The following is a 14,489-nucleotide window of genomic DNA, read 5'->3' as shown; positions in this document are numbered from 1 at the left end:
GAGAACGATGAGAACCAAAGTATAATTCATTCAGATTTACTGGCATGAGACGTTAAACGAGAGACGAAAAAGAATAGGTAGCCTCCTTTTTATTAAGTAATATTCCTGCTAATTAAAATTAACAATTTTGATAGCAGCCAATTTCACATCTTTGCTGAGCAAAGAGTTTTGTGTGAAATGAATTAAAGGCCTGTCCCAAATACAGGTGAGTTCAGAGATTAAAGCCTGGGCTGTTATTTGAATTTTTACAGTATATTGAAAATAATGTTTTAAAAAACAAGTATATACAAGTATTAAGTATATGTTGACTCACCTCAGGTACTTGCGGATTGGTTGGCAGGCAACCTGCAGGATGACCATGGATGGGTCCAGCTCTCTGAGGGCCTTGATGGCGGAGATGTAAACCGTGAGGATGTCAGACGTGTGAACTCCTGAAAGTGGACGGTACGACAAAGACTGAGGATAATTAAAACTCAATTCAACATCTTGCTGTGCTGTGTTACTACTTAAACAAATGCTGCGCTGTCCTCGGCCCCCGGCGGCCGACTCACCTGGATGCAGCAAACGGCTCTCAAAAGCAGATTTGAGTGAGGTGAGGAGCTGCTGTCTCTGGTTGGTTCTTTCTAGACAAAACTTCAGATCTTCAATGGCAGCTTTAGATTCTGGGAAATCTGAGAGAGAGGTGAAACGTGAAAATAATCCCATGAAAAGTCAGGCAGCCAATAGAATTTCTGCTCTTAACTCAACTACAGTTACATGATTTTGGGTGGACAAGTCACCCGCCTGCAGGCTCATCTCTGTGCAGGACGTATTTAGCCTAGCTTAGCACAAAGACTAGAAGCAGATGGAAACTTCTAGCCTAGCACTGTCAAATGTGAAAATATACTCCTTCCAAAATTTAGGCATTTTACTTGAAGACAAAATCTTCAGGACTTCTCTCTCACCTCTGATAATACTGAAGAGCTCCTCGATCCTCATGTTGACGTAGATCCTGCAGAAGAACTGGTGCATGTGGCATCTCCACTGCTTCAGGACGGAGCTGGTGGCGTGGCCCGCCTGGACGCTGGGAACACCGGGAGCAGATACCAGACCGTCTCCGTCCGCTTCGCTTGCAAACACTTTGCTCAGCCAGCCCAGCACCAGCTCCAGCCACTGCTCACAAGAAACGCAACGTGCTTAAAATAACAAAGACGCCCCGCAGTTAAGCGTTTTGTGATCACGGACAGACGGACGGATGTTTTACCTTCTGGAACTCCAGCAGGAAAGAGCGTTCGTATTCTCCCCTGCAGTGCTGCTCCATTCGCTGCTCGATGAGCCTGTGGAGGATGGAGGTGACGGCCTCGGAGCTGACCCACTCCAGCAACTGTAGTTTGGAACTACAACCGCATAAAAATGAAAAATAACCATCAACCAGTCATCCTCATATGAAGTACATACATAACATGTACCTAGGGCTGGGCAATAAAACAATATGGTCTACAACGATAAAAAAATCTTTTGTATTTTCACAAATAGAATTAAGGTTTCACAAATCTGAAATGATGATTTAAAGAAACTTTAGCCTCTCTGTAATAACCTAGTCCAGTTTGACAGCTCTAGGAATAGTGGTTTTTGATTTGGACCTGGTTTAAGTTGGTCTACATGCAAAAAACCAACAACATATAAATCATCGTATACGATATGAAACTTTTTAGGGAGTATTTGAGGCATGCAGTGAGGCTCTCTGATGGGTTTAATAGTTTCTGGAAGGAGCTCCAGAAAGAGATCATGCTGTGAGACACACACTGGAGAAATATTTATTACTCCATTTATTGTTATTTTGTTTGGTTTAAGGAGAGGAAACACTCTGAGTGTAAGATGTTACATGTAAAATTATAAATGCAAACTGGTTCAAACTGGGTGACCTTAAATAACCAAATAATGTTGTCTACTATCAAATTAAATTCAATATTTTCATGGATTAGTTTATTAAATCACTTTTCTGTTCATATAGCTTACCCTGATTTTAGCTAATTCGACTCCATTGTTATGTAAGTGTAATTTTATTCTTATAGTAATCTGAATGTTATTGCAACATGCAGCTGTCTGTTTTGGTTTTATGTAACCTTGTGGTTGCTATTCTCACAGTTAATTTTAAAGCTTGTTTAATCTAATTCAGATCTCTGGTTTTGGTCTCCACTCCTGCCAGAAATATGTATCTGGCTCTTTAGCTGCTAAATGCGCCACTTTCATCGCCTGCTGACGTGCTGAGCAGGTCGTGTACAGTGTTTATCAGAGCTTTTCTGCAGCTGGCCTGCAACACTGAGATGAACCAGACAGTAAATGTTGCGGCAAAACCAAACCGAAGGTCTAAAAGAGGCTAAAACTCTGAGGGGAAACTGCAGTTAGTGATGAATCTTTGTGGGTTCATCGCTCTGACTACCCCACTTTTATTACACATAAGTTATTTGATCAACTGTTAATATAAAAGTATGGATTAGTGCAGTAGAGGGTATTGACAAAAGGCAAATAGCACTACATTATAGATATTGGATAAGTTATAAATTAAAAATATTACTAACGGGTGTGTGGAAACAGTTTGAAAATGGTCAGCAGGATGTTATTTTCACTGTTCACTCACAGTATGTGGCTAAACTCCTGCAGTTGCTCCAGGGCCTCCTGACACCAGCACTGCTGTGTCGGGACCCCGCATCCCCGACAGACCCCTCTCTCCGGGCCGTCTGGAACCTCGGCCCCGTCCTCTGCCTCCCCCACCTGGTTCATATAGACAGAGAAGGTCCTGCTGTAAAACTCCAGCACTCGCTCTTGGAGAACAGGGGAGGGGGAGAAGAGGAGGAGGGCCCTGATGATGGTGAAGGCCCGCTCCTGGAGGCCCTTTGGCCCCGGGCCACAGAGACTGCCACGGCCCTCGTCTTGCCACGTCCCCAGCCTCTCCAAACCACCTAAGAAGAGGAAGAGGGGGTGTTTGAATATTGTTGATGTAAACAAAGAAAACCAGCAGTGAACTTAGCGACGCATAACATTTTTTCTCTACTTGCCCAGGAAAGGTTCCAGTCGGCCCAACAGAGTCCGGAAGGCGGTGAGGAGAACCCAGGCCCTGCCTCTCTCCTCCAGCTCGTTCTCCGGCTGTTTGAGTCCGGACCAGAACTCGGGAACCACAGAGGAGGACAAACGCATCTGTAGAGTCTCCAGCAGCCAGCTAGCCAGCAGCCGGCCCAGACCCTGACTGCACAGCAGGGCCAATGAGTCAGAGAGGTCCTGCTCCGTCACCGAGCAGCCAGGAGACATCTTCAGAAGAAAAGCAGGACACTTAAAACTAAAAAAGCTTGTCAGCGCTTGGGTTGGTGGACAAAAAATTTAATGTAGACACTATTTCTAGATTTATGTCTTGTTTCTTACATCAGTATCTATAAGTCTACAATAAGACAATATTGGTCTGATTTTGCGTAGTTTCCTGTCAGACAACTCAGTCAGTACTCAGAAAAATAAAATAAAAACTAACCGATACAATTTTTCCTTTACACCCACGGAAATTAATGCCCTAAATTTGCACTGAGCTTGAGCTGCTGCTCAGAACGATAGATTGTTGAGGCTACCTTTTAACTTTTTGAGTACTTTTAGACGAACAAAAGAGGTTGTATATAACGGCTGTCCTTATCTTTGTTTATGCCTCACGTAGGTTTGTTTTAACCCTATAGCAAATCAAATTTCCCCTTGTGGGACAATAAAGATTGAACTTGAACTAGTTTCCTGACAGACAACTCAGTCAGTACTCAAAAGATATATTATTGAAATGTGGTCTTCAGTTCTCAACAGAGGCCCGTTTATAGTTGCTTTTAATTCTCCACAGCTGGTCTCTGTTCTACAAGCCTGGATTACCAAAAAAAATGCACACAGGATAGAAAATGGTTGGTGACACTTTTCAAAGTGCGTTTGCCAGGGATGGATTAGAGTTGACTTTAACTCCAGACCTGGACTGACTCAGACTGAACTGTCCTTGGTCTTGGACTCTTTTATTCAAGTCTACTGGTCTTGAATACAGTATTGTACAGTATAAGTTTATCAGGAGGAGACTGACAACTTGAATGAATTGTTAGCTAACAGCTAAGTTAGCTAACAGTAGTAGTAGTAGAACAGATACAGGCAGATAAAAATAAGTCGAAGACAGCGTTATATGTATGCCGAATTTAACCGAATACCCCTACTAATTCTTTCACTGTCCTACATCATGTCCCACTGGGTATGAACCATTGCAACAAGCAAGAAAACATAAAATCATAAAATATTTGAATGGAATTCGGCGCATTCGCTTCACTCCATGTTCGCGTCTTGAGTCCACTGATAGAGCGTACTTACCAAAGCAGCAGTGACAGTCTCCCAAGCATCGGATACCCCTAGTTGTGATGCAGGTCCCGATGTTTCTGCTGACTCCGAGTCCATCACCATCTCCTCCATTTTTTAAGACTTTCCTCACAAATAACGAACTAACGTTAGCTTGTGTGAATGAAACATTTAAATCTCTGATTGTTTCTGCCGTGTTATAACATCGCACGCGTCTATGTGCAAGTAACGTTACGCATTATGTCTTAGATGTGTTTATATTAATGTATAAAAACTGTTCATATCAGTAAAAACATTCTGTTGTTACTTTGAAATAACGTTGCGGTTTCTTGCTTGTGTATCGCGGGTCTTCTTCTTTGTCGATTTTTTACAATGAGTTTCCGGCAAACTTTGGACAACTCTGCCCTCTACAGTGAAACAGATCAAATACCACTATACCTGGAGCTGTCAAATCCAGACTAGATTAATACAGAGAGGCTAAAGTTTCTTTAAAACATCATTTCAGATTTGTGAAACCTTTATTCTGCTTGTAAAAATGCACAAAAGGATGAATTATATGTTGTTGTTCTTTTGCATGTAGACCAACTTAAACCAGGTCCAGATCAAAAACCACTATTCATAGAGCTGTCAAACTGGACTAGATATTACAGAGAGGCTAAAGTTTCTTTAAATCATCATTTCAGATCTGTGAAACCTTTATTCTATTTGTGAAAATGCAAAAAAAAAAAAAAAAAAAAAGGGTGCTTTATATGTTATTTTCTATCATGTAGACCACATTAAACCAGGTCCAGATCATGAAGCACTATGCCTAGAGCTGTCACATATGGACTAGAATGTCAAGTCAAGTCAGGTTTTATTTAAAGTGCAAAATCACCAAAAGACATGGTCCCAATACACTTTACAAAATGCATTGAAATTAAATAAAATTAACCATAAAATACTGAATGCATGTAACAAAACACATAATAAAATACAATCAGAATAAAATCAACTAAATAAAACGATAAAATTTAATAATAATTTATAGTTTGCTCAACCCTGTCCTAACTAAAAGCTTTATTAAACAGAAAAGTCTTAAGTCTAGCCTTAAAAGTGGTGATGTTATCTGATTCCCGCACCCAAATTGGAACCTGTTTCCACAGAGAAGCAAAAATCAGATTTGTTAAACCTTTATTCTATTTGTGAAAATACAAAGAAGGATTATTTATGTGTTTTTTTTTTAGCATGTCCACCACATTAAACCAAGTCCAGATAACAAAAACAATTATGCCTAGAGCTGTCAAATCTAGATCATTCCTGAGAGGCTAAAGTTTATTTAAAACATTTCAGGTTTGTGAAACGATTATTGTATTTGTGAAAATAAATAAAAGGCGAAGCAGGAAGCAGACGTAACGTGGTCAGTTTGTAGTTGCGTAGTTACGTGGTTACGTAATACTTTCTGCCGCGGCGGTGGGCAGGAGCAGAGAGCTACTAGCGGCTCGCACAGAAACAGCATCATGGCAGCGGAGTGCGAGTGAGTTTATTGACGGCATGTCTGAATTTGTCCCTCAAACACAAGTCCTGGTAGCCAGTGTTATAGGTCTACAGCTCTTCTACACAGCGACGGCCGCTGAGTGAAATCTGATTAAATGTAATATAACGTTATAGCTAACGCAAATTAGCAACACAGTGTGAGCTAACAGGCTAACGTTAGCCTGATTTGTGTGGACGTTGACGAGTGTGAACAAATCACAGACGTGCAGCTGTACAAACTTCACTACTGTGCTGTTTTCTCCGCAGTGTGCTGTGTGAAATTGAGGTGCTGCAGTCGATCTACCTGGATGAGCTGCTGGTCAACAGGAGAGAGGACGGGTGAGACAACAATTTGCCTAAATTAACGTGAACGTCACTTTGCTTCATTAGATCCGGCTGTGAGATAATGTTATTTAGTGCCTGGCAGAACAGGACAGATGTGAGGGCTCATACAAGTAGGTAAAGACACTAAACCGGTGTTGGGGAGATTAACAGGGCCCTAAATTTTTGTGTGTTTTCTTTAACGCTACATAAACCCTGACCTTTGACACACACCCAGCACCACACCTCTGCAAAGTGTTACAGCAGATTCTGCGCCCCAAATAACAGCAACGGTGCCCCAATCAACGAGCCTGTCAATAAATTGTGACCAAGTCATATTTAGACACGGAAAGAATCGCTGACACTTTTGACCTGTCAAAATCTTGTTGCTTTGGTTTCTCATTTTTATTATGTTGGTGTCTCTAAACCTGATCAGAATCAGAGAGCGCTTGGAGAGAGGAATTTGCTTTGGTGATAAGGTGCTACACGTAGACAAACATACAGTTGACCTGAATAGATGTAAAAAAAAATACATAAGTATGGAATAAACAGACTGTGTAGAGAAAGAACAGCGTGGCAGATATATTACAGGGGGAGATCATTTTTATTTATATTTATATGGATCACACATTTCCACACATTGATTGCATTTATCTAGATACTGTGGTGTAAACAATCAGCTGTCAAATAAAACAAAAAATGATACAGAAAATCAAAACTGTCCTCTGTACTGTAGTGATGGACAGTTACTTTTAGCTTACACACAAGGTACAAGGTTGTTTATTTGTCACATTACAATAGGTTGTAAAGTGAAGTTAAGTTTGTAACTCCCTTCTGCTGCGTGGCAGACAATATATAGTAATATAAAAGCAATTATAAAAAATTATAAACTCTATTTAGTGGAGCAGTGCTGAGGATGAACTTGAGTTTAAAAGTCTCATAGCTTTAAAAGCACTTATTTTTTAATAGAGTTTTGGCACAGAGCAAATGTTTTCAGCCTTGTTGACATCTGATGACACGCGAGCCTGGATTTGAAAGACTTTACCCGTTTTCTTTGGCTCCAGTGCTGTGACTCTCGTCTTTAAAAAGTGGTTGTTAAAGCTGCTGTTGTGTTGTGTCCTCCAGGGGCTTTGAGGTGAGTCTGGTCCTGTACCCGTCCACTGCGGAGGACTCTGTCTCCCAATTTGTCCGACTCACCCTGACTTTGACCCTCGACCAGCAGGTATGCTCTCCATTATCTTATATCTTATAGTGTCTGTGCAGCCTGCGCTACTGAGATTCTTTATAAAGAGAAAACATTATGACAAGCATTAGAAGCTACAAGATGAAAATCTAATGGCAACACACAAGTTGTGGTTTCTTGCCACACTGATGCCAACATTTTTTCTCCACAAATGTTAGTAGTAATGTTTCATATAAAGATTCTCTATTTCTGTCATTGTCGCTAAATCCCATAAAAGCACCAAAGCCAGCAACATGTTAGTCCGTCTCTCAATAGTTCCTGACTTCCTGTCTGTGGCAGCTCCGAGCCTATTGCTCTCTTACATACAGAATGTCACCGTCTCACTTGATCAAGAGTAATCTTTGTCTCTCTCGTCCTTGTTTTTGGATGCTTAGTATCCGTCGTCTTCTCCGGTCATCTCCATTCATAACCCGCGGGGTCTTTCTGATGACAAGCTCAGCAGGTAACGAACTGGAGCTACCAGTATCACCACTTTCTGCTCAAGACATTTGAAATTTTGATTGTAAAATCCTATAATCATGTGCCGACCTCCTTTCTCTTAGTGTCCAGAAGTGTCTTCAGTTGGAGGCTCAGTCCTGTCTGGGTTCACCTGTGTTGTATCAGCTCATTGAGGTCACTGTATATAGTGCTTTTTTAATTTATATAATTTAAGAGAATATATGATTTAATTTGATGATTATTGAATTACTACATTAAGGTAATGATCAGCTTAAAGTCATGGCCTGTTCTCCTGTTTTTTTTCCTCCTCCAGAAAGCAAAAGAAATCCTGACTGAGAGCAATATTCCTCATGGAAACTGTGTCATCTGCCTCTATGGCTTTAAGGTGCACCACTCCTCTTGTCTTCTGTCCCATCAGACCCGCTGTAACGAGAAACATATTGGAAGTTATCCTGTCAGATAGGGGGTACGAGGTCTAATTTGTGTCAAGAGTCAGGAAAGGTAGGCAGGGAGTAAGAAGTAAAAAGGCTGATGAGATGTTTGCTTTTAGATGTTTTAGTGTATAAAACCCCGTGACCCAAGTACTCATACGTTCTGTCACTGTATTACTTATGGAGGGAATTATAAGGAAAATAAATGAGCCCCTTTTTTGTTGGAGACCCCCTGGAACCTCCTCAAGGATTCCTGGGGGGTCCCAAGACCCCACTTAGAGAGAACCGCTGATCTAGAAAACAAACATCTTCCTCTGGCCATTGAGGTTCGTAGATTCAAAAATATTGAGGAACAGAAAAAAAAATTGGGTAACTTGTAAGTTTTTCTTTAGTATTGAACAAACTATGATGATTTAAGTGAGTTAATGTTTCATGAAATGGTGCTGAAATATTCTGGTGTACAGATGAATAAAAATTTAGGATGGTTGTTCAAGTTTGCTAAATTGGTCTCAAAATCCTGGAAAAGAAGGCTAGATGGAATATTTAATCAGTATTTACCCCTGATTTTTAAAGTGTTTTATAATGTTGTTTTGCCAGTGATTTGTGAGTTTTGTTACAGACAAGTAAGATGTGAACGTTGTTCAACTTGGTTTTCTTTGACTTTATTGTTAGATTTTTTTTCCTGACTTTGCTGCTTGTCATTTTTGAGGATGTTTCCTTTGTCTTAAGTGGTAGTAATTATATATCTTTGGATTTTGGACTGTTTGTTAAACAAAACAGGTAATTTGATGACATTACCTCAGGCTTTAGGAAACTGATGCAAATTTTCTGGCGTTTTATAGATCAAACAATCCATTAATCAGGAAAATAGTTGTTGGGTGCAGCCTTGTTTTTCCATAGTATTGTTTGAAAATGTATGCGCAGCACCGGCCTGAGTACATTTGTACAACAACAAAATAAAAATCCTTATTTGTAGAGCAAAATCTGACCAAGTCAGCTACATTAGGCAGGTGAAATGCTCTTATTCTGAAATGCTCCATGTGGGAAATGTAGCCTGCACTGAGCGGAGCGGAAGGGAAGGGGCTCTCAGAGAGCTGTTATCCTTAGTTGAAGCAGACAAAATCACAAATTAACAACACATCAACAACGTCGGGCAGCTAAACACTGCTGAAACACGTCAGTGTGAGTCGACAGCAGACAAAACGGCAGCACAGCTGCTGCCTGTGTCGGTTCGGCTGGTGCCATTATCACGGTTTTGTCCAGTTTCTGTTGTAAAATGTACACGCCCTGTGCCCGCTCTTGATTGGTGAGTAGGTGGCCAAAACAATAATTTAATGAAGGATTAAACAGTTTCTTGTCGGCAGGTATTTCTAGAAATGTTCCTAAAACCCAGTCATGCTTCTGTGTGACTTCAGGAGGGAGAGACGTTCACCAAGACGAGCTGCTACCACTACTTCCACTGTCACTGCCTCGGTCGCTACGTCAGCCACTCTGAGAGCGAGCTCCGCCAGAGGGAGAAGGAGCTGGAGGAGGACAAGACCAGAGACAGGACAGACTATCAGGTCAGGTATCGGCTTGAGGGTTCTGGTCAAAGAAATCTTTGGGTGTCTTTCTTTATAAGCTATTTAATCTGTGTGACTCCTCTCACAGGAGCTGACTGTGGTGTGTCCGGTGTGCAGGGAGCCTCTAACGTATGATGTTGATCAGCTTCTGTCGTCCCCTGCACCCCAGCTGCCCGAGGTACGACCATCGCCTAATGTTCAGCTTTACTTCACAAAACAATCTCACCATATGGTCCATTAGTAGCTTGACCCTGCGGTGAGATAGTTTAGCTTTTCCACGGTCAGGAATAAACGTTTATTCCCTACAGTTTAACTGAAAAATCCAAACATTAAAACGTGTTAATGGTTTTGCAGCTGGACGAAGCAGCGATTGGTTCAAACTTTCAACAGAAGTGGTGTGAACTTCAGAAGCTTTTGGAAAGGCAGAGGTCTAAGGGAGGGATCATTGACCCAGAGGTGGAATCAAATCGCTTTCTCATCCATATCAACGAGGTAAGAATGAATCAGATCATACGGCCACGTTTGCACCCATACCTGATCTCTGAGTGATTAACTGAGGGCGTCACTAAACTGGTCTGTCTGCACATTTTAGTTGCTCGGGTGTCTCTAAAATGCGTTAACAATACAAACTCAGAAGATAAATGTAAATGCTCCGTACTTGTATAGCGCCTTTCCAGTCTTTTCGACCACTCAAAGCGCTTTTACACTACATCTGCATTCACCATTCACACACATTCGAGGTCCGATTAACGGCCAACCCGCTCTACCTCCTGAGCCACAGCCGAATATATGAAACTACTGTTTTAGACAATAATATTGCTGCAACATAGCCTCCACTTAAAGGTGGGCTCAGCGGTTCTTAATATATCTCTTTATATCTTTATATGCCATAACATCTTTATGTCAAATTCAGCAAGTATCTCCTCACGGTCCGCTTGTTGTCTGTTCCATGTGCTAATAAACAATCTGGTGTTTGTACTCAACCCTGGCTCTGTAAATGGGGAAACAAACAAAGTGGCCTGCACTCACTATTTCAGCCGATCCAGCCATGATGTGTGTCAGTAACGTTTAATGACTTGTCCACGTGCGTTAATTTTACTTTCTGGTTCACCAAGACATGCTGTTGTTGTAACGTTAGCTAAAGTAGCAGGAGAGTTGTGAGTATCTCTGTCTGGACCTGCTGTACTGGCTCTGGGACTGTCTCGTCCTCTTTCCATCTTAGCCTTATGTTAGCTTTGCAGCAGCAACTTTAGCCACAGTTTGCTAACCCACAACTTAGCTAACGTTAGCTACATTACTTGCTCTGTCGCCGTTCGCTCTATATCATGGTATTTGTCATGGTATTGCATTTCTCCAGAATCGCTTACCCCATCTTAAAGTGACTTTATATACATTAGAGTTTTAGGCCACAGGGGCCGTATTAAAGAAACTTCCTAACCGGCAGATCCTATCCTAACTGCTTGGTAACCATTGTAATAAGGGTTAGGAACTGATTTAGGAAAAAGGCCATTACAGATTAACAGTTCCTAAGTCAATGTTACTTTCCTAACTTTAGTGTTTTACAGAAGCATCCTAACTTTGTAAAATCTTAAATAAACTAACTTTAGGAGAACTGTTAAGCTTCAATGTGAAGACGTTAGCCCGCAGCCTTCATTATTATTATTAGCCCTTTTTTTTTACCGTCATTATTAACTTTCCTGAGAACAGTAACCTTCTGCCAGGGTCTGTGAGGGAGCACAGGAGGAGCCACCAGCGGTTTCATCTGCTTATTGGACACAACACTTGCCTGTCTTCACTGTAAATCGACTTATTTTCTTTTTGACAGCATGCCGGATATGCGGCAGAAACTGTGTCCGCTATTTTAGCCCACTCTCTCTCTTGAATCTCCCGAGTTAAGCGTTATGTGGATTTGGATTTCTCGACAGAGGTTACAAACACCTCTAATTCATCTGACTTGAAGTTCAGTGATAGTTGTTGTTGTTTCTGCTCCATTTTCAGTGCATGTTTCATAAACAAACTACCAAAAAACAGCGATTAAAAGCCGTTTAGCTCGGCGAAATGAGAAAAAGTAGCATCGGTTGCTAAACAACAGACATAAATGTTGATAACCGATGTTGGATTGAGTATTTATGATTTCCTAACCTGCTTTTGTAATACCAAATTGAGAAAAATCCTATCTTAGACTCTTCCTATCTTGACTTAAGATAGGAACTTCCTGTAATATGGCCCCAGTTTTGTATCAAATATTTTTATATTCACTGTAGTCAAGATGGGAACTGGATAAAAAGTTGATCTTGATCAGCCTACAAAATCTGTTGAAGAAATGAAACACATTGAACTTCAGTTGTACTTGACAGCAAAGAAAATATAAGGCCCGTGACGTCTGGGCTTCCTGTAGCTTAGCTTAGCACAAAAAGCTGGTGCAAACTACTTGCCTAGCACTCTCAGAAGTGGAAAAATACACCTTCATGCAACTGACATTCTGCCTTATTAAGACTGTTCCTATATACTGTGTACAACTCCCACAGACTCCATCTGTGGCTGAAAACGGAAACCTGGATGCAGATGTTTCTCCTGACCCCCCGGTACCCTCTGCTTCTAACGTTTCCTCTGATGAAACTGGTGTCAGAGCGGACCGGTTTGTTCCTGGACTGTCCCACTGCAGAGGGGGTCAGGGCCAGAGGCGCCAGAACCAGGCGAGGGGGAGGAGAGGAGGCAGGTCCAGACCACATCACAGGAGAGCCACCCCCATCACAGAGCACCTGGACAAACTCTCTCTGTCCTCACACTACACTGAAGGACCAGTAATAGCCAAAACTGAGGGTAGCCACGGCCAACAGATGCTAGAACATGGAGAATTATCTCAGTCCAAGACAGGCAGGGACGTCTACGCCGAGCAGACTCTGGTGTCTCCAGACGATCAGCCAACGTGCCATGCAGCCGTGGAAACTGAAGGCCCAGAAGATGTCGCAGGTGGTCGTGGTCATCATGGAAGGAGAAGGGGTCCTCACCGATACGTCCCGCACATGGGGGCTGCTCACTACCACTGGGACGGGCGAGCTTCAAGAAGCAGGGGAGGGGCCAATAACCTGTACAGCAGAGGAGGAGGGGGGCCCCGCCGGGGTCACGGCAGGGGCTTCCAACACAAGGTGGAGGAGAGGGAAAGGGAAAGAGAGGAGGTACTATGACAAAGGGCAACAGGAGGGCCAATGAACAAACGTGTGTGTGCCTCCATTATCAGTTTGCATAGATTAAAGCCCTGCACCAGAAGTGACATTCACCGTAGTATCATATCCTCCACTACGTCGCCAGTATCCTCTTCTCTGGTATGCACTTTCACGCACACTAATATCAGACACAGATGGTTGTTGCTTTTTGTTGTGATGCAATATGAATTCAAAGAATTACAAATTAAATTTTCTCTGGATCTCACTTTGTCTGCATTTCCTGTAATTTTGAGATTTTAAAATATGTTTACAATGATGCTGAAATTTTACCAGAAGACAGAGGGACGCAGTTGTTCCATGGGCTAGTTTAAACCTCTGTTCCACTACATTAAACTGAGAAATGCTGCACATTTTACTACACTAAATTTGCCTGACAACTAATACTGCGTTCATGTGCTCTTCGGATGGTCCCAATTCATTTAACATTTAACCCCTAGCTGCTCCAGAGGTGTGCAACCTCTGACATGTATAACAATTTTAAGTCACTTTGAATGAAAGTCTAACATGGGTGATACTATAAACATGTGGGATTACTATGCTTAGACAGTTTGCCTTAGACAATTAATTATTTTTGTTTCCCAGAGTTGTTCCTGTACCAATACATTACCTGACACAACTAAAATATTGCTTGTTCTGCAAATACTGATAATAAATAACGTTCCTAATTAATCTACTTCACTCTACATGGACAGCAAACTAACCATTAAAAACTAACACCATATTACAAATGACACCTTAGCAAATATGTACATGTAATACGTGATTTTGCTCCATTATTTAGCCCTCTTTTTCCAATTATTCTGACACCACATGAATGCAGAATAAATTCACTGGTTACTTTGCAATTTACATTTGTAAAACCCTATATAAAATAGCTAAATCAGCTCCACCATGGCCAGCTACATTTTAATACATCAATAATAATGAAGTTGTAAAATATAACTCTTTCACCGACTTTATTTGTCTGCATATTGAGTACTTCCTGCCTAATTTAAGAACATTGAGATACTACATTTATTCATTTAGCTGACGCTTTTATCCAAAGCGACTTATAATTGCTATGTACAGGTGCTGGTCATATAATTAGAATAGCATCAAACAGTTGATTTATTTCAGTAATTCCATTCAGAAAGTGAAACTTGTATAATGTATATTATTCATTCCACACAGACTGATATATTTCAAGTGTTCATTCCTTTTAATTTTGATGATTATAACTGACAACTAATGAAAACCCCAAAATCAGTATCTCAGAAAATTAGAATATTGTGAAAAGGTTCATTATTGAAGACACCTGGTGCCACACTCTAATCAGCTAATTAACTCAAAACACCTGCAAAGGCCTTTAAATGGTCTCTCAGTCTAGTTCTGTAGGCTACACAATCATGGGGAAGACTGCTGACTTGACGGCTGT

At 41.3% G+C, this 14,489-nt stretch overlaps 2 protein-coding genes across 2 annotated transcripts in view; one reads left to right on the top strand and one right to left on the bottom strand.

Annotated features, from left to right (window-relative positions):
* The window catches only part of anapc2 (anaphase promoting complex subunit 2), a 15,472-nt gene extending 10,750 nt beyond the window's left edge, over positions 1-4,722 (bottom strand). The window contains exons 1-7 of the mRNA XM_046037255.1: positions 4,357-4,722; positions 3,039-3,288; positions 2,621-2,942; positions 1,244-1,376; positions 945-1,152; positions 552-671; positions 314-431 (exon numbers count right to left, since the gene is read on the bottom strand). Of these exons, the coding sequence (XP_045893211.1) occupies positions 314-431; positions 552-671; positions 945-1,152; positions 1,244-1,376; positions 2,621-2,942; positions 3,039-3,288; positions 4,357-4,455 (1,250 nt within the window). The 5' untranslated portion in view covers positions 4,456-4,722. The remainder of the gene's footprint in view (positions 1-313; positions 432-551; positions 672-944; positions 1,153-1,243; positions 1,377-2,620; positions 2,943-3,038; positions 3,289-4,356) is intronic.
* Positions 4,723-5,751: 1,029 nt separating this feature from the next.
* On the top strand, positions 5,752-13,280 carry rnf25 (ring finger protein 25). The gene is made up of 10 exons (XM_046042280.1): positions 5,752-5,854; positions 6,121-6,192; positions 7,300-7,396; positions 7,792-7,859; positions 7,960-8,029; positions 8,169-8,240; positions 9,702-9,848; positions 9,937-10,026; positions 10,203-10,340; positions 12,377-13,280. The coding sequence occupies exons 1-10, from the start codon at positions 5,838-5,840 to the stop codon at positions 13,034-13,036; spliced, it is 1,431 nt and encodes a 476-aa protein (XP_045898236.1). The 5' UTR covers positions 5,752-5,837; the 3' UTR covers positions 13,037-13,280.
* The last annotated feature ends 1,209 nt before the right edge of the window (positions 13,281-14,489 follow it).

The sequence above is a fragment of the Micropterus dolomieu genome, linkage group LG02 (genome assembly GCF_021292245.1).
Source record: "Micropterus dolomieu isolate WLL.071019.BEF.003 ecotype Adirondacks linkage group LG02, ASM2129224v1, whole genome shotgun sequence".
In the NCBI taxonomy this organism is placed as follows: Eukaryota; Metazoa; Chordata; class Actinopteri; order Centrarchiformes; family Centrarchidae; genus Micropterus; species Micropterus dolomieu.
This window is presented reverse-complemented; position numbering and strand designations above follow the sequence as displayed.

Excerpts from the sequence above, each read along its gene's own strand:
- rnf25 (XM_046042280.1), top strand. Across the intron at positions 7,397-7,791 it reads CTTTGACCCTCGACCAGCAG|TATCCGTCGTCTTCTCCGGT; the intron begins GTATGCTCTCCA and ends TTGGATGCTTAG. Across the intron at positions 8,241-9,701 it reads TCTGCCTCTATGGCTTTAAG|GAGGGAGAGACGTTCACCAA; the intron begins GTGCACCACTCC and ends GTGTGACTTCAG.